Raw genomic sequence first — 25,991 nt, 5'->3', positions numbered from 1 at the left:
GTGCTAGAGCTTGGACTTAGGGCTTGAGCACTGTCCTTGGACTTTCTCAAGGCCAGAACTCTACCATTTGAGCCACCACACCACTTCCAGCCTTTTCTATGTATGTGGTACTGAGGAATCAAACCTGGGTCTTTGTGCATGCGAGGATAGCACTCTACCCGTAGGAAAAACTCCCAGACCACATCCCTCGGATTTCCATAATCATCTTCTAACTAGCTGCTCTTCCTCATCTTTTCCATGTTTCTAATTTTTTTGTAGGGAGGTCATGGGGCTTGATCTTCTCCTGGGCACTGTCCTTGAGCTTTTCAGCTCAAGGCTATTGCCCTATCCTAGGCCTGAGGGTTGTCCTTGAGGTCTTCAGCTCAAGGCACTATCCTTGAGCAAAGCCCCACTTCCTGTTTTCTAGAGTTTAACTGGGGATAGGATTCTCAAATCCTTTTGTGCCTGGGCAGGACTTGAGCTTTGATCCTCAGATCTCAGCCTCCTGAATAGCTAGGATTACAGGTGTGAGCCATTGTGCCCTGCCAAGCTTGTAACTTTTGACACTACTGTTAAGTTTAACAAATCTATGTCTTAGTAGTGTTTGGCCACAAAATTCTGAAGGGAGCTGGTTAAAGGAATAATTACTGGTGGTAGAAAGATATTCATCATCCTGTTAATTTCACCTCCAGAACAGTGAGAAAACACAGGCTCTTCACTTTATGAACACTGGTGTTTTATTAAAACTCATTCAGCAGAACAAAAGAACAGGCTACGAGTCACAAGTGATTCATCATCAGTGAGTAATTAAATATAAAGGCAACACTGAAGTCATTTTGGACTTACTCATCCAAAACCAAATATTTAAGACTCTTGTCTTTACCCAACAAAGAAACCAGAAGTATAGCTGGGGCTCAAGTGGTAAGCATTAGCATTGGGCAAAGATGCTAAAGGAGTGCTTATGCTCTAAGTTCAAGCTAAATGACTTGTGTACACAGACAAACACACACACACACACACACACACACACACACACACACACACACAAATATATCCCCAAAAATGTGTCCTTACATGTTTTCTGAAGGTTTCCTAAATAACTTGAGGCATAACGTGATGAAAAGCATTTTCCTATTGTGCAAATTTTGCAATAAACAAGGAATAGTATCTTCCATCATACCTTCCATTCAAAAATTGAATTTGAAATAGTAAGTCATTTCTGTTTTAATGCATGGACCACACACAGAAGACTTTACAGGAGCAGTGGAGAAATTGATGCTCTCAGGTCCTTGGCTCAAATTGTGAGTCTTTCCCCATCCATCACTCCCCAGACCATCGTGAAGATTCTTATTCCAGTCTCAGTAGGACAGAGCTCTTATTACTGAGTTAATAAAATCAACTTCACAAAATATTCCCTATTATAAAAGCCACAAGACAACAACTTCACTCTCTTAATTATTTGTAAAGCCTGAAGTAATTAATGCCCATCATTTGTGTTCATTTCCTCTGGATAATATTCAGGGATTTCACCACTAAACACAATGAGAAGTGTTGGCTCAGTAAGTGCCCAAGCTGAAGAGTCATTTCCATTACACCTAGCTTACCTCTGCCATGCAGAATTTCTTGTCCAGTTTAATAGTCTCTCTCTGTGTCTCTCTGTCTCTCTCTCTGTCTCTCTCTGTCTCTGTCTCTCTTACCCCCCCTCTTTCTCTTTTTGGTGACAATCCTCAGGCTTGAACTCAGGGCCTGAGCTTCTTTTGCTCAAGATTATCACTCTACCACTTGAACCACAGTGCTGCTTCTGGCTTGCTTTTTATGTAGTAATTAGGAATAGAACCCAGGCCTTCATGCTTGTTAGTTAAGCTACACAGTCACCCCATATACAGGTTTCTGACAATGGTTTTTCTATATTGTATTTATTTCTTCTGTGAGTGCTCTTAATGCTTGCTGAAGGTTGACTTGTTTTGAAGAACTTCCCCTAATGCTTACATATTCAGAGATTCTATATATAGCTAAAAGTTTTTCATTACTCAGAATTTCTCTCTTGTGTATGTTCTGAAATGTACTGAAGACTAACTTTTGATTAAAAGTCATTGCACATTTGTTATATTCATTGGTTTTCATTTCTTCTATGTGAATCAGGTTTGTGATGAACACAAAGGTATGCCTTCCCGGTCAAACACTTCCCACATTTGTAGTATTCATAAGGTTTTTCTCTTCTGTGTTCATTCTGTAGTTAGCCATGGGTTCATGATAGATTTTTCACATTCCTTACATTCATATGGTTTCTATCCTGTGTGTGTGGTCTCATGCAAATTCAAGTATGACTTCTTGAAAAACTTTCCCTTTTATTTCATTCATAGGATTCTCTCCTATGGGTGTTTAGTGATAAATCCTTAGTTGTGCCTTTTGGGTTAAAGACTGAAAATTTGCCACATTCATTAAGGGTTTTATCTTGTGTTGGTTGTGTGACACAAGCTGAGTTTTCTTTCAAAGACTAAAAAGTCTTTCCCATTTATTACATTGCTACGGCTTCCCTAGTGTGTGAACTCCCTTATGCTTCCTGAGGGGTGAAGACTGCATGAAGGATTTTCCACTTTGGTTACATTACTAAGGTTCATCATATGTGTGAATTCTGTTATGCCTCCCTAGATGTGACTTCCACCTGAAGGTCTTTCCACATTTGTTGCACTCATAAGTTTTCTCTCCTGTGTGTGTTCTCTGATGCAAATTGAGGGTAGACTTCCATCTGAAAGACTTTCTACATTGGTTACATTCATAAGGTTTTTCTCCTCTGTGAATTGTCATATGTCCGTTGAGGTCTGATTTCCATGTGAAGGATTTTCCACATCTGTTACACTCATAAGGTTTCTCTCCTGTGTGTATTCTCTGATGAACATGGAGTTTTGCCTTCCAGGTGAAAGACTTTCCACATTCACTACATTCATAAGGTTTCTCTCCTGTGTGAGTTCTATTATGCATTGCAAGGTATGACTTCCATGTGAAGGCCTTTCCACATGTGTTGCACTCATAAGGTTTCTCCCCTGTGTGTATTCTCTGATGAACACGGAGTTTTGCCTTCCAGGTGAAAGACCTTCCACATTCACTACATTCATATGGTTTCTCTCCTGTGTGAGCTCTATTATGCGTAGCAAGATATGACTTCCACTTGAAGGTCTTTCCACATTTGTTGCACTCATAAGGTTTCTCTCCTGTGTGTGTTCTCTGATGCAAACTGAGGGAATACTTCTGTCTGAAAGACTTCCCACATTGGTTACATTCAAAAGGTTTCTCTCCTGTGTGAATTGTCGTATGTCTCTTGAGGTTTGACTTCTGTGTGAAGGACTTTCCACATCTGTTACACTCATAAGTTTTCTCTCCTGTGTGTATTCTCTGATGAACACGGAGTCGTGCCATCCAGTTGAAGGACTTTCCACATTCATTACACTTATAAGATTTTTCTCCAGTGTGTGTTCCCTGATGAACAATATGTTGTTCCTTCCACATGAAAGACTTTCCACATTCATTACTTTTATAAGGTTTCTCTCCCATGTGTGTTCTCTGATGAACTCGAAGGTGTACATTCTGGGTGAAAGACTTTCCACATTTGTTATGTTCATAAGGTTTCTCTCCTGTGTGTATTCTCTGATGCAAAGTGAGGAATGACTTCAGTCTGAAAAACTTCCCACATTTATTGCATTCATAAGATTTCTCTTCTTTGTGAGTTCTCTGATGCCTGCTGAGAGCTGACTTCTGGGTGGAAATTTCATTACGTTCCTCATATTTGTAAGGTTTCCCTTCTGTTCGAGATCGAGGTCGGAACGTGTGGTCTGATTTCTCAGAAATTAAATTTTCACACTTGATATACTCATCGGATATCTCAGGATATTTGCTCTGAGGTATTGTAAGGTGTATTTCATTACTGATAGATTTCTCACATTCACTACATGTACGAGGAGTCTCTCCTGTGTATATTTTCGGATGTGTAGTGATGGTCGTTGTTAAGTACAATATTTTTCGACACACAGTACATTCAGCATTTTTCCTCCCTCCCTGAAGAATTTCTTGGGAAGGGAGAACATTACTATGAAACTGCAGCTCTTTTGGACTGTCACAATTTTGACTAAAATGCTCTGAATATCTGAGGGATTGTTCAACCACAGGAGACATACGAGTCCTATATGCAGCATGCATCTCATCAGGCTCAGGAGAGAGAAGCATGTTCTGACACTTAATGAACTCCTCAGTCCTCAACTCTAAGGTGTTGCCACTATTACTAATCACCTCTGGCTTATGTGTGGAGCTCAAATTAAAAGTTGTTGCTAATCTCACATTTTCCTCTGCTTGGATACTACTTGCAACTGCTACTTCACAAAGACATTCATGTGGACTTTCCTGGCAGGTCTTAAACACATTCTCCATTACTTGGACATCTAAAATGAATTATAGAAAAGAAAACACAAACATTCATGAGATCCAAATATTCCTTAATGTAAAGGTAAACTCTTAGATATTTTAAAATATAAAAGTGGAAATTGATTTGTGAGAAATATATGCATTTCTCTCTAACATATTAAGAATATTTTACAATGACCAATAATGTTTTTCTGTGTTTTAGTTTTCTTTTTATATAACAGGAAATATTTATTCAAATTACCCAACTATGTATTGCTACAGTTTTAAGCTGAGTACTGCCTATGGTATACCTGTGGCTGTTTTTCAAATATTGTTTTATTTATATATTGGGGAATAGCTGTCTTTTTTATGAGAAATAATTGATATATTGTGCTGGTTTGCTTGTTTTTTAAACTTTCTTTGTTTTCCTTTTTTTTTTTCTTGGTTCATAGCCCTGGGCCCTGTCCCTGAACTCTTCAGCATACGGCTACAGCCCCTATCCTTGGGCTATAGCCCCACTTTCTGTTTCATAGAGGTTAACTGGTGATAAGAGTCTCAGGTCCTTTTGTGCCCAGGCTGGCTTTGAACCTTGATCCTCAGATCCTGAGTAGCAGCTAGAATTACGTTAACCAGCTCCAATGCTGCTTTGCTTCTTAACCATTAAGTGAGGAACAGGAATATTTTCTAGACTCAGAGGCCACAAGAGTGGTTTATATGTCTGTTTGCCTTTGATGTAAGCAAGAATGGTTCTTGAGAGTAAGGACTTAAACTTACATCTCTTCAGTCATAACTTCTCACTAACATCTCAATTTAGGTACTTGTGGGAATTTGGAAATTTGTTTCTTTCCATTTGAAGTCTCATCAAAATTCCTTTTCTGACACTCCTGTAACTTAGACACATGGAAGACCAGAAATACTTTATCTCATTGCCTAGTTAATTATCTTCTCTAGACTAAAACATCATGTATATTTTTTCCCTTCTACTCCTGGCCTTGAACTTAGGACCTGACCACTGTCCTTGGGTTTTCTCAAGGACAGAACATTACCAAATAAGTCATTACTTCCAGCTTTTTCTATGTATGTGGTACTGAGGAATCGAACCCATGTCTTTGTGCATGCTAGGCAAGCACTCTACCACTAGGCTCAACTAGTGGCTGGAAAGGTTTGGTTCTGAATCCCAGTCTCTGCCTACCAGTGAAAAGCTATTATCCTTACCAGAGAATAAAGCCCTGACTTATTCCTTGTTCCCTCATACCTTTATAGTCTTAGTTTCAAAAAAAATGACATCTCATTTATACCTTTCTTTCTTTCTTTGTCTCTTTTTTTTTTCTTTGTCACTCATGGGACTTAACCTCTGGACCTGCGTGTTGCCCCTGAGCTCTTCAGCTCAAGGCTACTGCCCTACCTAATTGAGCCATAGTCCCACTTCCCATTTTCTATTGGTTCATTGGAGAGAAGAGTCTAAGTTCATTTTCTTATTGGTCTGGCTTTGAACTTTGATCCTCAGATCTCAGCCTCCTAAGTTGCCAGGATTACAGGCTTGAGCCACCAGCACCAGGCTTTCTTATTTTATTTTGTTTCACATTGATTTCCACAGAGAAATCTACCTTTAACTCTACTGCCACATAGAATTCATTATATCACCATATGATTCTTGGGGTTGGGAGTTTGGCCTAGCATGCACAAAGACCTGGTTCAATTCCTTGGTACCACATACACAGAAAAAAGCCAGAAGTGGTGCTATAGCTCAAGTGGTAGAGAGCTAGCCTTGAGAAAACCCAAGGATCGTGCTCAGGCCTGAGTCCAAGGCCAGGACTGACAAAAAGAAAAATGATTCTGGGCTGGGAGTCTGGCCTAGTGGTTAAAGTGCTTGCCTAGCATGCATGGAGACCCAGGTTCGATTCCTCGGTACCACATACATAGAAAAAAGCCAGAAGTGGTGCTGAGGCTCAAGTGGTAGAGCTCTAGCCTTGAGAAAGTCCAAGGACAGTGCTCAGGCCCTGAGCTCAAGCCCAGGACTGGCAAAAAAAAAAAAGAAAAAGAAAAATTATTCTTTATTCATTCACAAAGAATCCCCTAGGTTCCACACACAGGACTTAGGGTAACTAAGAACATTATTACTCAGTACATCCCAACATGAACTTACCAACTAGGCTCAGCCTCCAACATCAATATGAAGATGCCTTAACTCACCTGTGATATTCTTGTCAGAGGAATTTCCCATCCAGGGTTCTGCACCTTTCTCTAACTTGACAATCAATACAGGTTTGGGAACACAGAGCCCTGTAAATTAGAAATAGTGGAAAAATATTGCTTATGCTGGGTCATCATTGCTTTAAGATCTCAGACATCCAGCTCACAAGGTAGCTATTCAATCTTTTCTTTATTTCTCACTGGCTCCATGGTTGACATTTCCCTAGCTCTGGATTCATTTTGTATGACATAAACTTAGGTCTTTTGCTCAAGGCTGGAAATTACCAGTTTGAGGTCCAGCTCCACTGACATGCATGGGTCTTCAGGCATGCTAGACAAAGCACTCAACCACAAGGCCAAATTCCCTGCCCTCCACTAACATTTTTGAGGGGTTAATTGCAGTTATAGAGTTTAATGGGGACTTTTCTGCCATTGCTGGCTTCAAATTAGAATTCTCAGATTTCTTCCTCCTGAGTGTCTAAGAATACAGGCCTGAAATGAAACGTTGTACGTATTTCAGGTTTCCATTATAAACTTACTGTTTAGTGATTTGTAGATCCTATTCCAATAATGATATATATTCTATTCTAGATAATTTATCCACTTACAATTACTGTGTAAGTTTGGAATGTTGTCTCCATTAGTGGTAACATAATTTAGAACTTCTGTCAAAATGCTGATTAGGTATCCTGAAGAATGAGAACAAAATTACCTTAGGTTTTCCTGAGAAAGAAATGATACTTCTCAGGGACTGGAATCTTACGTTTAAAAAGCATTGAAAGTTTGGTAAATATTCACGTATCTACAAAATAACAAGGCAATTGACCTTATAAGTTAATTTGACTTTTGCTCACCTAATGACACCAGATTGCTGTAGGTCTCCAGCATTACATCTCTGTACAGGGTCCTCTGAGCATTGTCCAGATCCTGCCACTCCTCCCAGCTGAAGTCTACAGCCACATCATCAAATGACACAGACTTCTGTAATGGCACATTTCCATCAAGCAATTAGCCCTGAGTTATAAACACACCATGTCTGGAATTTTCTTCTTCTACATGAATGCTTTAGACTTCTATAAAATATTGACCTGAAGAGCTTAGGGATGATGCCTAGGCCCAGAGTTCAAGTCCCATGACCCAAAAAAGAACAAAAAGGCAAACCAGGTGTTGGTGGCTCACACCTATAATCCTAGATACTCAGGAGACTGAGATCTGAGGACCATGGTTCAAAGCAAGCCTGGCACAGAATTCCATGAGACTCATTTCCAATTACCCACCTGAAATTGGGTAATGGCTTGTGGCATATAATGGCAGAGCAACTGTGGTACCAACAAAAAAGGAGAGGGGAGGCAACAGATTTAGGTTATAAATGAAATTATTCCACTGAAAATAAACTACATTATATGATGGCATATGCTGGTACTGTGAGAACATTGTAAAATCTTAGGGTATGAAGTAATAATACAGTGAAGTACATGCACAATGTTAATTTCCTATGTCTGGCATAATAATCAGTTGGGGAAGAAATATTTTTCCTCTTTTTCATTTTTGTATGTTGTAGGGCTTTTACTCTGGCTCTGAGCACTGTTCCTGAGCTCTTCACCTCAAGGCCACCATCCTACCTAGGAAGATACAGTGCCACTTCCCATATTCTAATGGTTGGCTGGAGATGAGAGTTTCACAGACTTTTTAATGGCCAGGTTGGCTTTGAACCAAATCCTCAGATATCAGCCTGATATCTGAGTAGGTAGGATTACAGGTATAAGTCTCTGCACCTGGCAAGAAATTTATTTGTTGCTGTTTTATATTACTACAACAAGTTTACTGTATGTTTTACTTTTTCAAAAGCACTAAGGGTTCAGACTGAGGATGGCCTTTGTTCTGTACATACTGGGGTAGTGTTAGAGAAAGGTCAGCTGTATGGTCAAATTTATTATAAAAACTAGTAGTAGCAAAGTATATGTGAAATTTAGTCTGTGGTTACTTCTTTATGAAGAAGACAGACAAACTATTAAAATACATTATAGCTACAACATAATAGACTTTTCAAAGGAATATATAAACTGGGCATGGTGGTTCACACCTTTAATCTTACTTACTCAGGAGGCTGAGATCTGAGGATCAAGGTTCAAAGCCAAGCCAGGAACAAAAGGATCTGAGAATCTTATCCCCAGTTAACCTCTAGAGAATGGAAAGTGGGGCTTGGCTCAAGGGTCAGTCAGTAGCCTTGAGTTGAAGAGCTAAGGGACAACACCCAAGCTGAGTTCAAACCCCATGACCCACCAAAAAAAAAATCAAAGGAATATATTAGGTTTCTTATATTTGTGAGATGCACAGATTCAACTAACCATAAAACCAAAATGCCTGAAAAACTACGGTGCCTGTATTCAACATGCAGCCTTTGGGAAAAAAAGAAACAAAAAACAAAAAACTGTCATTATCCTATGAACAAAGTAGTATAGAAAATACATAGGATTAAAAGTGTAATAGGCATGATAGATGATTTACAGTGTAGGGAAGGATGTGTGAACATTATATGGAAGCCACATAAGAAATGAATATCAGATGAGACAATCAGATAATAAATAGCCCAAGGGCCATTAAAATGAAATTGTATTAATATTGTATTATATAAGGTACCATTTGATTTAAACAAAAGCAAAAAACAAAATTCAATAAGCTATCCAAAGAGACATACATTGAATACAGAGAAACAAAAATAAGTAAATACGAAAATGCCACATGCAAAGATCACTAATAAGCTGGGTGACAGTAGCTCAGGCCTGTAATCCAAGCTACTCAAAAGACTGAGAACTGAGGATTGTGGATCAAAGACAACTTGGGCATGGAGCATGAAAGTCCATGGATGCTCACCTCCAATTAACTGCCAGAAAACTGAAAGTGGTGCCTTGGCTCAAGTGATAGAGTGATAGTCTTAAGCTGAAGAACTCAGGAACAGCGCCCATGCCCAGCGAACAAAAAAAATAAAAATCACTAATGAGGGCCAGGAGCATGGTCTAGTGGTAGAGTGCTTGCCTAGCATGAATGAAGCCCAGGGTTCAATTTGCTAGAAACACATACACAGATAAAGCTCAAAGTGGGGCTTACCTCAAGTGGTAGAGCAATAGCCTTAAGCAAAAAATATCTAAGAACAGTGCCCGCGCCCTGAGTTCAAGCCCCAGGACTGACAAAAAAAAGAAAATTACTATTGGAAAACACAAACAGTGATAATATGAAAAGAAATAAATATTAAACATCAGCACAAATCGTTTCACCACAGATACACAACACTTGATTAGAGACAAATCATACATCTGGATAATAAAAGTTGAATGCTGAAAAGGAGGTCTCCAAGGATGTTTAATAGGCCATGAAATTATAATTTTGTTAAATCTACCATTACTACTGGAAAATTAATATTCCTCTTCCTGATAGAAGAACCAGACAAAAAAGTCAGCAGGAAGGCCGGGAGTTTGGCCTAGTGGTACAGTGCTTGCCTAGCATGTATGAAGACCTGGGTTTGATTCCTCAGTACCACATGTTGGGGCCTGATCCCCATCTCTGAGACCTGTTCATCATTCCTGCTCAGGGACCATTAATGGGCTTTGGCCAGGCATTTCTCACGTTCTTTGCATACCTCTCTTAAGGCATCTCTGTGTACATGATTCCACTGAGCCTCCCCCACCCCCCCGGAGCGCAGGTCGCCAGTGCTTTCCTGCACTTGTCCCACCCAGTACCTAAAAGTTTGCTCCAGACTCTTAGTGATAGCTAGTTTCCCAGTTCCCACCTTCCCTTTCCCCAACTGTGTATAACTAAGTGCCTGTTGCAATAAAAGTGAGATCTGATGCACTTTCATGGCTGACACAGCTCCTGGCTCAGTGTGGTTTCTTCCCCGGTAATTGGGGGAGGGCTGTGTCATCAATACTTACTACCTCGCTAGGTTCCAAGAGACTTCAGGCTGGCCCTGGGTGTCCCTCCCCATACCCTTGTTGCTCCAGAGTAGCAACACCACATACATAGAAAAAAGCAGCAAGTGGTGCTGTGGCTCAAGTGGTAGAGCTCTAGCCTTGGGAAAGCCCAAAGACAGGCCCTGAGTTTAAGGCCCAGGACAGGCCAAAAAAGAAAAAAGAAAAAAAAAGCAGTCAGAAGAAACACACGCCTTTTCTTAACCTAAATGCTATTTATAAAGCACTGTCAAGTTACAATTACCAAAGCAGACATTCTGGAAGTAAATCTCAAAATAAACTTTCTAGAAATCAATATGAGAAATAAAAAGCTACAAGTTATAAATACATTAAAGTCAAATAATACATTTCTGTGAGTGAAATAAACACAGGGAAACTTGAAAGATCTGGAAGAAATGTACACTATCATGGTGACTTAGAGAATGTTAAAGGTAGTCTCTTTCTTCACCTTTGAAATAAAAACAAACCATTTTTATTTGTACGGTGTATTCACCTGTTATCTTCTGGGTTGTGGGGGGAAGCCAGAAAACTGAAGGGAAGTAGGGTGAAAAAGTACAGCTGCACAGTACTCAGAACTAGTTCAAGCCACAGGTCTGGTAAAAAAAAAAAAAAGGGGGGGGGTAGCTGCGGAAGGTGGGGATGGTGGCTCACTTTTATAATCCTAGCTACTCAGGAGGCTGAGATCTGAGGATCAAAGTTCAAAGACAGGTTGGTACAAAAAGACTTGGCTCCAGAGTACGGTGGTAGCCTTCAGCTGAAGAACTCAGGGACAGTGCCCAAGCTGAGTTCAAGCTCCATGACCCACACACACACACACACAAAAAAGAATATGGAAAAATCTGGATTCTGTGAACTTGATCAAGGATATAAATCGTGTACATGTCTCTTTTCCTGTTGAAATAACTAATTGTTTGGAAATATTTTTGAAGTTTTTACCTAGAAATGTACACTATAAATGGAATTATTAACAAACACATATGGACAAAAGATACATATTATTGTAATATGTGTATGCTGCTTTTAGCTTTTGTATCTTTTCACTGACGATGGTTCAAATGAATCACATATTCCTGAATCATTTCTTCCAGTTGATAAATGCCACACATGTTAGCTTGTACTAAAGTTCTTGAGAAATCAAAAGCAATTACTAAGCAAATGTCTGTAAGATTTTTCCATCAGTGATATTTCAAATATAAAAACCCTACTCACTGTATTATTTAGTATCAATACCAGCTTCTAACTTACACTGGCAGTGGATGAGAATCTTCAAATGTACTGAACAGAAAAAAGAAAACTATAGTACCACATCAAATGAGGTTGGACCACTTGAAGGCAATACAATCAGGAAAAATCAAATTATTTGGTGTGCATCAATGGGTATACACAGAAATTTCTTATAGGGGGACCAAGAGTTTGGCCTAGTGGTAGTGTGCTTGCTTACAATGCACAAAATCCTGGGCTCGACTCCTTGGTACCACAATCATAGAAAAAGCCAAAAGTGGTGCTGTGGCTCAAATTGTAGAGCTCTAGCCTTAAGAAAACCCAAAAACACTGCTGAGGCCCTGAGTTCAAGCCCAGGACTGGCAAAACAAACAAACAAACAAACAAACAAACAAACAAATAAATTTCTTGTAGGGAGCACTGAATTTGAGCTAACGGTAAAAAATTCTGAGAGGTTGGAACTCCACCCTGACAACACTCTGAGAGCTGGCCAAGGAAGGGTTAAAACAGACAACTCAGGAAAGGGTTAAGAGACCCTTCCCAAAACTCTTCCCCTTCTTGAGTGCTACGAAGGCTGGGAAATGAACTTTGGATGCTGTTGATTTTTTTTTTTGCCAGTTCTTGGTCTTGAACTCAATGCCTGAGCACTGTTCTTGGGTATTCTTCAAGGCAGGCACTCTACCACATGAGTCAGAGCACCACTTCTGCCTTTTTCTTTTTCTCTTTCTTTTTTTGTGGGTCCTGGGGATTTAAATCTGGGCCTGGGCAATGTCCCTGAGCTCTTCAACTCAAGGCTACTGCCCTATCCCTTGAGCCACAGAGCCACTTTCCATCTTCTTTTGATTGATTGGAGATAAGAGCCTCACAGTCTTTAGTGCCCAGGCTGGCTTTGAACTGTGGTCCTCAGATCTCAGCCTCCTGAGTAGCTAGGATTACAAGTGTGAGCCTCTGCACTTGGCAATTCTGGCTTTCTCTGTGTATGTGGTCCTGAGGAATTGAACCTGGGTCTTCGTGCATACTAGGCAAGCACTCTGCTGCTAGACCACACTCATTACCCTGCTGTTGGCCTTTAAGGTGTGATAAAGTGAAGTTCACATTTGGACTTTCTCCAGGCTCTAGTTTTGCAGACTCAAAAGAATAAGTGAACAAGTGTCTCTCCCAAACTCTTTTTTGGCTCTGATTGTAGCATTAATATAGATGCTTTATTTTTTACATGTATCCATGGTAACCTTCCCTGTGTGAACTCTAGCAAATATACTTGCTTTTGTGTACTCAAGTGCCAGTGAGTCTTGGGAGCACTGGCCTCCCCTCCCCCATGATCCCATGTCTCTGTTTATGTCTTTGTATTTTTCTAATTTTCTTTGGCACTGCAATCTTATAGAATTGTCCAGGGTTACAGTTAACAATTTTCCTACATTGTTGATAAGAAAAGTATCAATTTGCAAGGTGTGATGGCTCAGGTCTCACATCCTAGCTACTCTGGAGGCTGAGATCTGAGGTTCTCGGTTCAAAGGTCGTTGAAAGCTGATTCAAAAGGTTGAAAGCCAGCCCAAGCACTGAAGTCCATGAGACTCTCACCTCCAATTAACCACTTAGAAAACCAGAAGTGGCTCTGTGGCTCAAGGGGTAGGATAGAAGTCTTGAGCTGAAGAACTCATCCTTAGGACAGCATCCAGGCCCAGAGTTCAAGACCCACAACCAACAAAAAAAGAACAAAAATATCATTTCTAAGAGTCACATCAGGAAGGGCAAATTGATCAGAAAAGCAGGAAGGAAAAGTAGCTCCCAGACAGATCATTTGAAGAAAAGAAAAAAAGTGAGAGACATATGGAGATAAGAAGGACTGAGTAAAAGAAAAGGAGACAGAGAAAAACAAATGCAAAAAAAGACACATGAAGAAAGCTAGTGAATAGGAAACAGACAATGAAGACAGAAATTAGAGAAAAAATCTTGTGACGACACCTTACAAAGAAAAGAGGGATTTCTAGAAAAACCACAAACTGCATAATCAAATATAGCCTAAATTTCACATAAGACAAAGACCACAAAACAGTCCAAGAAGCACATCTAGAGAGTAAATACTTATAGCTTACTCCGTTCCCCAGAACATTAGAAGATATTTATGACCACACTATTTTAGCAACTCCACTAAGGCTTTATTAAGATAATATACTGTTACTCATGAGGATGTGATTTTTGACCAGTTACTAGCGTACTTTCACTTTCCTTGAGACATCACCTCCTAGGTGTCACTGAATCATATAACAAATGTGACTTTTTCTTTCTTTCTTTTTTTTTCCAGTCCTGGGCTTGAGCTCAGGGCTTCAGCATTGTCCTTGGACTTTCTCAAGCCTAGAACTCTACCACTTGAGCCTCAGCACGACTTCCGACTTTTTTTTTTTCTACACATGTGGTACCGAGGAATCGAACCTCGGTCTTCGTGCATGCTAGGCAAGCACTCTACCACTTGGCCAAACTCCCAGCCGTGACTTTTTCTTACAGCAAGAAAAATTTTTAAAAAATGAAAAAAATTGAAGCAAATCTGCACTCAACTTAGAATATGTAGATTTTAAAGTTTGCCAAACTATCTTTATGTGACTTATGCACATGTCCCTGAAGCTGAATATTTGCTTATGTCCCTAAAGCTGAATGTTTTTCTGTTTTTAAATCTTGAACACCCTTGTATTAATAAAATGAAATGTAAAACAAAGTGCAAAAAAGCAACTCACCAGAGATCCTTTCATTGTTTCTTGCTGTTGAGAATGAACACAATATTGTGGAAGCGTGGCTGGAAGAGAAGGCAAATGAGGTTGTCAGGAAAGAACCTGTGTGATTTTGCCCCAGATTTTCCTGCTCAAAACATTATATAAGTTAGGTGTGGTGGCTCACGCTTGTAATCCTAACTACTCAGGAAGCTGAGATCTGAAGATCAAGGTTCAAAGCCACCCAGGACAGAAAAGAACCTGAGATTTAGCCTCAAGAAACTAGGAAGTGGGGCTTGGCTCAAGGGTAGGATAGTTGTCTTGAGCTGAAGTTCTCAGGGACAGTGCCCAGGCCACGTTCAAGCCCCAGGACCCCCCCGCCCCACCATGCACACAAGAAAATTATAGATAAATAAATAAATAAACCAACTAACATGACGCAAAGGTTAGAAAAGAAAAACCTTTTTCCTCTCTCTCTCTCTCTCTCTCTCTCTCTCTCTCTCTCTCTCTCTCTCTCTCTTTCTCTCTCTCTCTCTCTTTCTCTCTCTCTCTCTTTTTATCAGTCATGGGGCTTTGACTCTGACCCAAGGCATTATCCCTGAGGTCTTCAGCTCAAAGCTACTTACCCTATCGCTGGAGCCACAGAAGCATTTCCTCTTTCCTAGGAGTTAAGAGTCTCAAAGTCTTTAGTGCCTGGCCTGGCTTTGAGCTGAACTCCGGAGACCTCAGCTTCCTGAGTAGGTAGGATTACAGGTGTGAGCCACCATGCTGGCTAAGCATTCTTTTCTTTTTTTTTGTCAGTCTTGGTCTTGATCTCAGAGCCTAAGCATTGTCCTTGGGCTTTTCTCAAGGCTAACGCTCTACCACCTGGGCCATAGCACCATTTCTGGCTTTTCTATGTATGTGGTACCAAGGAATCAAACCCAGATCTTCATGTATGCTGGACAAGCACTCTACCACTAGGACAAACTTCTGGCCCCGCATAAAGCTTTCTTATGGGAGTAGAATCTTTTATGTTTCAAATAAAGCCTTAAACTCTTCACCTATGCCCAACCCACACTCCATTAATTAGTAGGCATTATAAAATCAATTCATTTCTAGGTTAAACATGTAAAGAACCCTGGACATCCTCCTGGAGATATAGCACCTAATAAACGTACATCATAAAATACCCCAAACAACTATCCTCAGCCAAGGATGAAAAATATCGGATTTTGGGTTTTTTTTATTGTTTGTTTTGCTTTTTGGTCAATCATGGGACTTGACCTCCGGGCCTGGGTGCTGTCCCTCAGTTCATCATCTGAAGGCTACCACCCTACCCATGAGCCAGAGCACTGTCCTTGAGTTCTTCAGCTCAAGGATACCACCCTACCCTTGAGACAAGCCTAATTTTCCATTTTCTAGAGGCTAATTGGAGATAAGAGTCTCAAGGTCCTTTTGTACCCAGGCTGGCTTTGAACCAAGATCCTCAGATTTCTCAGCCTCCTCATAAGACATTTTAAAGGAGTGTTTATGCTTCACTGACATCAACTGGAAATAGAATTTCTTAAGAAAAATAATACTTCTTTGGGCAGATTGTGACAGAACAGTAACAGTAGCTAAAACTTCAGGATAGGTAACATCTACAAATCATACAACGTTGACCAAGATACATTACCACACCAAAAACCTTGTATAATTTTCATTACAAAGCCAAAGATCCCACCCCAACACTTTTTCAACAGTCAGAATGAGCCAACACGCTAAAGCTAGCATCAGCAACTCCATAGATGGGTCATTTGGGATAAGTCTGAGAGATCATGTACTAGAAATGAGAGTGGGAAGAAGCTGAATAATTTGAAAGACTAGAATAAGTGGTTAGTACCTAGAAAGATACTCTGGTTGGACAGTTATCCCTGTACTCCAAACCATGACCTCATGTCCTTGCTAATATTTAGGCTGTGGCTTATTCCTCAGGCCAGCTCATTTAATTTCCTAAAAGTTGTTCTAAACCTTTGAACATCACCAAGTGATTGAGAGTGTTGGAGGAGAGTACAACGTGAAACTTGTGCTCTGGGAAGCAGAACCAATTATTGCTGAAGGCAAGGAAAGCTAAAAACATCTTCCTCTTCCTGTGCTTTTCTGCCTATGTTGTGTAGGGCTTGGCAGAGTTGGTAAAATCTATCCTTTTAGGAGGGAGACTCCTATTCATAGGGTGACCTACTTCAAACATTGCCAGGCTCCATTTCTAAAAACATAGGACCAGCACACACTACTCCAATATCCAATGTAGAACTTTCTCTAGACACAAGGTTATGTATGAACATGTGTGAACTCAAGCCAGCAGTCCTAAGAAGGATAGCATGGCAGTAGCAAAACAGAAACTCATCTAGGAGAAACAAATCTGCCCCCAAAGAAGTAATTATAATAAAACTCGAGGCAGGCTCACAGACTTCAAATTTTGCTACAATTTTTAAAGTGCTTATCTTACAGCTAGGCAAAGTGAATAAGAAGATCACATGGGTTAACAGCAGAATCAATCAGTCATGGAGTATAAATGCAAGCTCCTTTCTCCTAGTCTGGAGAACCACCCAACATGTTCTAAGAGATTCAGGAGCCGTTACTGCCATCTGGAGGCATGTAGGCTAAGGCTAAAAGCAACACAAACATGAATCCCACACAAATCCTCGACCTCAGACTGGAGGAACACACGGAAGGTAAATGCTGGTCCTGAGCCCAGCTCGTGGTTCATACCTGACATTGGTTCTGCAGCTTGAGATCCCTTCAAGTCACAGCTCCCAAGGTCCACTGAAGACATCCTGGGCACTTGGCTTGGGACTGTGCCCTACAGAAGGCAAAATTGTACTTCAGAGTACTTCCAGCAGCAAGGCAAAGGGAGAGAAACCAGGTCTTGCAAACAGAGAAAACCAACAATGGAGATGGATCCCCCTACCCACCACCTACCCCCCCCAAAAAACCAACACTTTTATAGGATTTGCACTCTAAAGGAGACTACAATTCCCACAATGTGCTGTGACATAGGCTTGTTAGAGAGGTTCAACCGGTGCCATACCCTAGGTCCAGGAGTGTGTGGATGCCAGGGGACTTTTCTCTCCTAGCTGCGGGAGCTAAGTTGAGTTTCTTCTTAAAAAATCATGGTTTGCCTCCTGAAAAACTGTGAGACCAAGTAGAAAATGGAAATGTTTGGGGAGCATTAGATGAGTTGACTCTTTAATTCTTAGTTCTAATAATGTAATTGAGGTTATAAGTCTGTGTTGTTTTTATTTATTTTTGAACTTCTCCACCCTCTCACTTTAGATATTTTAAATCCTAATTACTTAGAAGGCTGAGATCTGAGGATCAAGTTTCAAAGCCAGCCTGGGCACAAAAGGAACTGAGACCTTATCTCCAATTAATCTCTAGAAAGCAGGAAATGGGGCTTGACTCAAAGGTATGACAGTAGCCTTGAGCTGAAGAGCTCAGGGACCATGTCCAGCCTGATTTTAACCCCAGGACCCTCCCTTCCCACCCCGAAGCATTTTGCATGCCAGGTGGGGTGAATGACATCTATAATTCTAGCTTACTCATGAAGGAAACTAAGATAAGGGGATCACGGTTCAATGCCAGCCTAGGCATGGAAATCCTTGAGAATCTTATCTTTTTTTAACCACTAAAAAACCAAAGTGGCACTGTGGCTCCAAGTGGTGGAGCACAAGCCTGGAGATGTAAAGCTCAGGGACAGACAGCATCCAGGCCCACAGTTCAAGCCCCATGACCAAAGGAAGAAAAATAAATGTTTGCAGCAACTAAACTAAATTCCTGGCCTTTTTTCCACTGCTCTCATGTACATTTAATGTATACACTGAAATAAAACCACAGTATTGTTAAGTAACATAAGGCACAATCCTTGTGTCAATTTAGATTTCTCAAAATCTAACAATGAATTTCTTAGACACTCCCAAAATCCATATATAAATATTAAGGAGTTTTTGGTTACTAGTTTTTGAATTCTGCCTTTCCTTTAAGGGTTTTGGGTTGTTGTTTTGTGTTGAGTTTTCTTGTTGCATTGTTTTATGCTGTTGGTCTGTGGCTTGAACTCAGAGCTTGGACACTGACTGTGAGCATAGTTCATAGACCATTAAAATTTCTCCAGCTAAGTAGTGAAAAGTATCCTTCCAGGGGTTTCTTAGAGCATGGTTCATCACCGCCATCAACTCCATTGCTCTTCTCAGGGACCTCACACTTGTCTTCCCAAACCTTATCCATTAGCCTGTGTCTTCCTCCATTATACGTGAGATCCCATGCTTTGCTCTTAAAGGTTTATTGTGATTTATTGTGATTCTGGGTCTTCATGCATGCTAGCAAGCACTCTACCACTAGGCAAAACCCCAGCTCCAATTACTTTTTATATAAATATTATATCCTGTAACTTCACTGAACTTACTGATTATAATAATGTTGTAAGGAAGACCACCAGAAGATGGCATGGGAGTAAGATCAGACTGGAAGGTTTTAGGAAGGACATGGAAAGGCTCCAATTCCAGGCAGTAGACATCCCCATCTCTGCCTCTTCTGGCCAGGAGAGGTCCTTGATGGCCTCAGTTTCCTAGTCTTTACAAATGAAGGAGAGGCCTGCACCTCCTTCCCTGGGCCTATGGAGAATTAAGTAGATGGGAACTAAGGCAGAGTAAGGGCTCTGTAGGTGGAATCTCACCTTCAGCACCAGCCAAGGACTGAGCTAAAAAAACTGTTTCACCTCCTTGCTCTTATCAGGTTCCCATATTTCTAGCAACTTCCACTTTACTCAACTCTTAGAAAGAACCAGTTCTTTCCTTCCTACTCCTCCCTCTCTTCATGTCAGTCATGGGTTTGAACCCAGGGTCTAGGCCATGTCCATGAGCTTATTTGATCAAGGCTAGCTCTCTACCACTTTGAGCTGAACAGCTTTACCTCTGGATTTCTGAATAGAATTACAGGTGTGAGCCACAGAAGTCCAGATCTTTCTTCCACCCCACTTCCTTCCTTTCCATACTTTCTCTGTTTTTCCTTCCTTCCTCCATCATTCCCTCTCAACCTCACTGGCTCCCCCTTTTCTTTCTTTGTCTTTTTTTTTGTGGGTCATGTGCCTTGAACTCGGCCTGGGCACTGTCACTGAGCTCTGCAGGTCAAGGCTACTGGTCTACCCTTGTGCCAAGCCCCACTTCCCATTTTCTAGAGGTTAAGTGGAGATAAAAAACCTCAGATCCTTTGGTGCCTAGGCTGCCTTTGAACCCTGATGCTTAGATCTCAGCCTCCTCAGGAGCTAGGATTACAGGTGTGAGCCATGGCACCCAGCTGACATTAATATTATTAAATTTTTTATTTCCATAAATATTTCTACTTAGTGCAACACATTTTATTAAAAAGCGTGATTCTTTCTTTCATTTTGTGCTAGCACTACGGTATGAAATCAGGGCCTGGATGCTATTCCTGATCTACTTTGTTCAAGACTGGAACCTGGAATTCTATCACTTGAGTCACAGCTTCATTTCCAATGTTTTTGAAGTTAATCAGAGATAGAAAATCTGATAGTCTTCCTGCCCAGGCTGGCTTTAAACCACAATCCTCAGATGTCAGCCTCTTGAGTAGCCAGGATGAGAGATGTGAGCCACCAACATCTGGCCTAGATTCTTTCCTTCTTTTCTTTCTTTTTTTTGCTACTCCTGGGCTCAAGCTCAGGGACTGAGCACTGTCCCTGGGTTTTCTCAAGAGTAAAGCTCTACCACTTGCACCTCAGCACCACTTCCAACTTTTTTCTATGTATGTGGTAGCAAGGAATCAAATCCAGGGCTTACTGAATATTAAGCAAGCACTCTACCACTAGGCCAAACCATTAGTCCTGGACTAGTTTCTTTTCAAAAACTTTAATCAGGCTGGGAGTTTGGCCTAGTGATAGAGTGCTTGCCTAGGATGAAGAAGACCCAAGTTCAGTTCCTCAGTACCACATACATAGAAAAATCCAGAAGTGGTTCGGTGACTCAACTGGTAGAGCTCTAGATTTGAGAAAGCCCAAGGACAGTGGTCAGGTCCTGAGTTCAAGCCACAGGACTGGCCAAAAACACAAAACCCAAAAAAACTTCCATCACAGGCAGGGGTAGCTAGTGCAGTACTGAAGCACAAACCAGGCACTGTGAACAGGGAATACATGCCTCAACTGGCCTAGCGTTATTAAAACCAGTTCACACTAAGTAAACTAAATTTCTCATAAATTTACCTAGAAGGGTTGAGAATCTATGCCTTAGTGCCAATGACTATAATCGTAGCTACAGAAAAATCTGAGATTTAAGGACTGGAGTTCAAAGCCAGCGTGGAGAGAAAGATCAGTGAGACTCCAGTAAGCCACTAAGGAGCCAGAAATGGTAGAGTGTACCAACCTTGAGAGTGAAAGCTTAAGGCCAGCATCCAGACTATGAGTTCAAGCCCTACTATATCAACAACACATAAGACAGACACAGACACAAAGACACACACCCAGAATCCCTCTAGCCTGTTTGTCTCATGTGTTTCACGTTACATGGAGAGAGGAAAGGATTTCTAGGCCACTAGGACACTAGTATGTGTGTGCACCAGTGCTAGAACTTTAACTTAGAGCCTGGGTACTGTCGCTGAGCTTTTTTGTTCAAGGCTGGCAGTCTACCACATGAGCAACAGATCAGATCCACATCTTTTTTTTTTTTTGTGGGTCATGGAGCTTGAACATCCAGGGTGCTGTGACTAGGCTCTTCAGCCCAAGGCTACCGCCCTATTCCTGGGACTGGAATTTGCCCCTTAGCACTTCAGCTCCAGGCTACTGCCCTACCCTTGAGCCAAGCCTGCTTCTCTTTTCTGGAGGTTAATTGGAGATAAGAGTATTAAGGGCTTTTATGCCCGAGATTACATTGAACTTGAATGCTCAGATCTCAGCCTCCTGAATAGCTAGGATTACAGGCATGAGTCACAGGTATGGCTAGCATCTAGCTTTTTTAGGAGATAAGAGTTTCAAGGACTTTCCTACCTTGGAATGGCATTGACCCATAATCCTCAAACTGCTAACTTACCAAGTACATTGGGTCACAGGTGTGACCCACTGGCTCCTTGTAGTAAGGTTTTAGTGAAGGACAGCTGGTGAGATTTTCGGTACCTATTCTGTGCTGACGGACTCTGAGACCCCTAAAGTGCCAGAAGCGTTCTGCCAGGATGAGTCAGTATCAGACAAGTGACACTACAACGACAAACAGCCCCACCTTATTTCTACTCACAACATGTGTTCAATGTAACTTAGCAGGCAATTCTGTTCTTCCTGTGAGGAACAGAGGCCACCAGGTGAAGTCTCCACTCTGAAACTCTTCCAATATCACTGTAGCAAAGGGAAAGGAACACAGTGACTTTCACATTGACCCACAGGATCTTCATCTATGGTGTTGTAATCACATTACTGTGCTGAACATGGGAGAGAACTGAAAAGCCTAAGTGTAGCATGTTTTGGAAAATAAGGCAGGCATGTACATAAACATACACAGAAGTGTTAATATACTCACAAGTGTTGTAGGACTATTGATAAGAAGTCATTTGGTCCATTTTTCTTTTTTTATAATAAAATTTTTGTGCTGGTGTGGACAAATGAACTTAAACTCAGGGCTGCTGACACAGTGACTTGAACCTAGGTATTTTTCTCAAGGCTAGTGCTTTACCACCTGATCCACAGATCCACTTCTGGATTTTTGGTGGCTAATTAGACACAACAGTCACATAGACTTTCCTGCCCAGGCTGGCTGTGAACAGTGATCCTTAGTTCTTAGCCTCCTGGGTAGTATGGATTACAGGCATGAGCCATTCCTGGGTCTTGAAATCAGGGCCTGGCCTCGTCGGTCACAATGTCACTTCCAGCTTTTTCTGTTTATGTGATACTGGGAAACTGAACCCAGGGCTTCATGTATGCTAGGCAAGCACTCTATCATTAAATCACCTTCCCAGCCCAGTCTATGACTTATCTCTACTTAACAGGAAAAATAAAACTACAGAGAACAAAAAACAGAAGATGTGGTTCACATGGTTCCAATTGTAAGCCAAAAAAGCGAATCAAAAATATGAACTAGGGGTCCAGGAATCTGGCCTAGTGCTAGCTTGCCTAGCATGCACAAAGACCTAGGTTCAATTCCTCGGTACCACATACATAGAAAAAAAGTGGAAATGGTGCTGAGGCTCAAGTGATAGAGCTCTAGCCATTGAGAAAGTCCAAGGACAGTGCTCAGGCCTTAACTTCAAGGCCCAGGACTGGCAAAAAAAAAAACAAACTATGAACTGGTGTTGGGAAAGAACACTTGCACCCATAATCCTTGCTACTTAGGAGGTTGACAACTGAGGACTGCAGCTCGAAGCCACCATGTGCAGAAAACTCCATGAGACTATTACCTCAAATAAATTACTCAGAAAAGGCCAGAAATGGTACTATGGCTCAGGAGGAAAACTTGAGGTGGGGGGAGAACATATTCAGGTTTAGTGCCCAGGTCCTAGTTCAAGCCCCAGCACTGGCATTGAAAAAAAGAAAGAAAGAAAGAAAGGAAAGAGCCAGTGGGGTGGCTCATATTTGTAATCCAAGCTACACAGTAGACTGAGATCTGAGGATCTAGGTTCAAAGCCAGCCAGGGCAGAGGACTTGAGACTCTTATCTCCAATTAACCTCTAGAAAATGGGAAGTTGGGCTTGGCACAAGGGTAGGATGGTAGTCTTGAGCTGAAGAGGTCAGGGACCGCGCCCAGGCCAGTTCAAGCCCCATGACCAAAAAAAAAAAAAGAATAGCTGGTTGAAGTGGCTCACATATTTAATCCTTGCTACTATGGAGGCTGAGATCTGAGGATCAAGGTTCAAAGCAAGCCTGGGCACTAATGGCTCTTCTCTTCATTATTCATAGTCTACAGAAAGAGAAATTAAGGTCCAGAGACAGATGGTTGATGATGAACACATGCAGCAAATCAACAGCAGTGCTGAGGATACAGTACTGGCATCCAGACCCCTTTCAAGAAAGAAACACACATACAAGATATAGAGGGGAGAAAGGTTATGCTGGCTATCAGGATTGGAACCTGGGTTTAGGGAAGAAGTATTCTAATATTCTTCAGTTTCTGAACAGTAAATAATTACCATAATCCTAGATGTGGGGGCTCACTTCTGTCATCCTAGATACTCAGGAGGTGAAGATCTGAGGATCAGGTTCAAAGCCAGCCTGGGGGACAGACTGTGAGACTCTTATCTCTAATTAAGCACAAGAAAACAGGAAGTGGGACTGTGGCTCCAGGGGTAAAGTGGGAACCTTGAGTAGAAGAGCTAGGGGACAACCCCAGGCTCAGGGGTAGGGTGGTAATCTTGAGCTCAGGGACAGCGCCCAGCCCAGAGCTCCAGCCCCATGTCTCACAAAAATATACATATATAAAGATCAAGCTGACTACTCTTGGCAGTTTGCAACAACTGAGTAGAATTGCTACTCCCCCACTGATTAGCTCTGTGACAAAGAACCCTCTGCGCTCAGTATACCAAACAGATAACAGCCTGATACCGAGGAGAAAAGAAAACCATCAACCTCAAAGTCAGCCTATTCCCTTCAGGACAGCCAATACTCAGCCAAGTCTGACCCTGATACACAACCCCATAAACAAATCTGAAATATCCCACTATACAAAGCAATTCAAGCATGTCATATACTTGCCAGAAGATGAGAGATTTGGAGTGATGTGATGGAGCAGGAAAATGCTAGTCCAAGCCAGGTGCCAGTGGTTCACACAAGGGACTGAGATCTGAGAATCCTGGTTCTAAGCCTGCCCAGGCAGTTAATGCTGTAAGACTTTTATCTCCAATGAATCACCAAAAAGCCAGAAGTTGGGTGCCAGCCATGAGTGAAAATTTCTAAAGGGCAGCACACAGGTCCTGAGCTCAAGAACCAGGATCTGAATACTCATACACACAGGAAGGAAGAAAATGATAATTTAGTACAAATGCATGCACATATGTGCAGGTCCATGAGTGAGTTTCAAAGAGGCAAAAGCAATTCTGACCTTGATCATGTGATCATGATCAGTTTGTAGTACAAAAAAATACCATGTAGTGGGACCAGGACTTTGGGAGAGTGCTTGCCTAGCATGCACAAAGACCCGGGTTCAATTCCTCATTTCCACATACATAGAAAAAAGCTGGCAGTGGTGCTGTGGCTCAAGTGGTAGAGCTCTAGCCTTGAGAAAGTCCATGGACAGTGTTCAGGCCCTCAGTTCAAGGCCCAGAAGGGGCAACAAAACAAAACCAACCATGTCCCATCAGTTCGGTGGAGGGAAGGAAGGCATGTGGCATTCTACCCTCAGGGAACTGAAACTCTGGAACGTTTTGGGGGATCCCTCCACTGGGACACCTCTGCACTCCTGGAGAGTAAAAAATGACAAGTTCCTCAAGAACCAGAAATTCATCTTTCACTCCATCCAAGGGACCTGAAACTCCCAGAAGATCATCGCACGCACTCCCCAAGGAATCCACGGGGCTTGACAAAAAACTAATAAGGGGAAAGCTTCAGAGTGTGAGGGGAGCAGGTAAATTGCAAAACAGACTGCCTGAGAAGAAATACGGGATCAGTAGTTGGGGGTGATGATGGGGAGCAGAGATGAAGAGGGAACCAGTCCTACCCAAGGCATCACACCCTGGATAAAGACATGAAGACAGGGTGCTTCCCAGAATAAGAATGCTTGACCAGGACAGGGGACAGGAGTGGGCAACATAAAAAGAATGTACAGTCTGAAAATTTGAAGCAACAGTTCTGGATTGGGTATCAAGGGACCTGGGTTCTAATTCTAACTCTATTGAGTGGATAAATCTCTGTCCTAGGTGCCTCAATTTCCTCCATCTGGCATTACTAACAACAACAATAAAAATAATAATAGGAAGAAGCACTTTAATGATAATAATAATAGGAAGAAGCGCTGACCCTTCCAGAACCATCTCTGAGGACACAGATGTGAGAAGAAGAAGAAAGAGGTGCAGATTTGAAATAAACATATTGCCGGGGAGGAGGATGGAGCATCCCAGGCCCCATGTCCCCTACGCACTCACCTGTCTGGCCATGGGGACCAGTGCAGCCCCAGTTGGGCTGTTGCTTGCGGTGCAGAGCTTACAGCCCCACATAGCGCAGGAAAACCAGGGCCACCGGTACCAGAGCCACTTCCTGCAGAAGTTGCTTCTCCTTCTGCCGCGTCAGGGCCCACCAGCCTTGACTTTTCTTGCTGCAGGATGGAGCCGATCCACATGTGGTCAAAGGGGCATGGAAAAAAGCAGCAGCAGCCAAACCCTAGCTCCTGTTCTCCTTCACTTCCTCTGCACTTCTGCTGCTCACTTCCTGGGAATTGGACGCTACCACTAACTCGCAGCTGGTGGGGGGAAGAATGTGGAATCACCGCTTCCAGCGCTGATGTTGGGCACCGTGGAGCCACCCAGCTCGGAATTCCTTCTTCTGCACTTTTTAAGATATACTTCATCCATCTTGTGGAAGGTTCCAGTCTATCTG

The 25,991-nt window shown here is 41.8% G+C and overlaps 1 protein-coding gene across 1 annotated transcript; it reads right to left on the bottom strand.

Moving 5' to 3' along the window:
* Positions 1 to 756: 756 nt before the first annotated feature.
* LOC150039870 (uncharacterized) lies at positions 757 to 25,790 on the bottom strand. The gene is made up of 7 exons (XM_090327550.1): positions 25,541 to 25,790; positions 21,712 to 21,809; positions 17,189 to 17,279; positions 14,483 to 14,541; positions 7,422 to 7,548; positions 6,568 to 6,657; positions 757 to 4,412 (listed from the first exon to the last, which is right to left on the bottom strand). The coding sequence occupies exons 3-7, from the start codon at positions 17,250 to 17,252 to the stop codon at positions 2,590 to 2,592; spliced, it is 2,163 nt and encodes a 720-aa protein (XP_090183676.1). The 5' UTR covers positions 17,253 to 17,279; positions 21,712 to 21,809; positions 25,541 to 25,790; the 3' UTR covers positions 757 to 2,589.
* Between the last annotated feature and the right edge of the window lie 201 nt (positions 25,791 to 25,991).

The sequence above is a fragment of the Megascapheus bottae genome, unplaced genomic scaffold (assembly GCF_031878675.1).
Source record: "Megascapheus bottae isolate mThoBot1 unplaced genomic scaffold, mThoBot2.hap1 HAP1_SCAFFOLD_162, whole genome shotgun sequence".
Classification (NCBI taxonomy): Eukaryota; Metazoa; Chordata; class Mammalia; order Rodentia; family Geomyidae; genus Megascapheus; species Megascapheus bottae.
The sequence above is the reverse complement of the archived record's forward strand: the minus strand, read 5'-3'. Positions and strand labels throughout refer to the sequence as shown.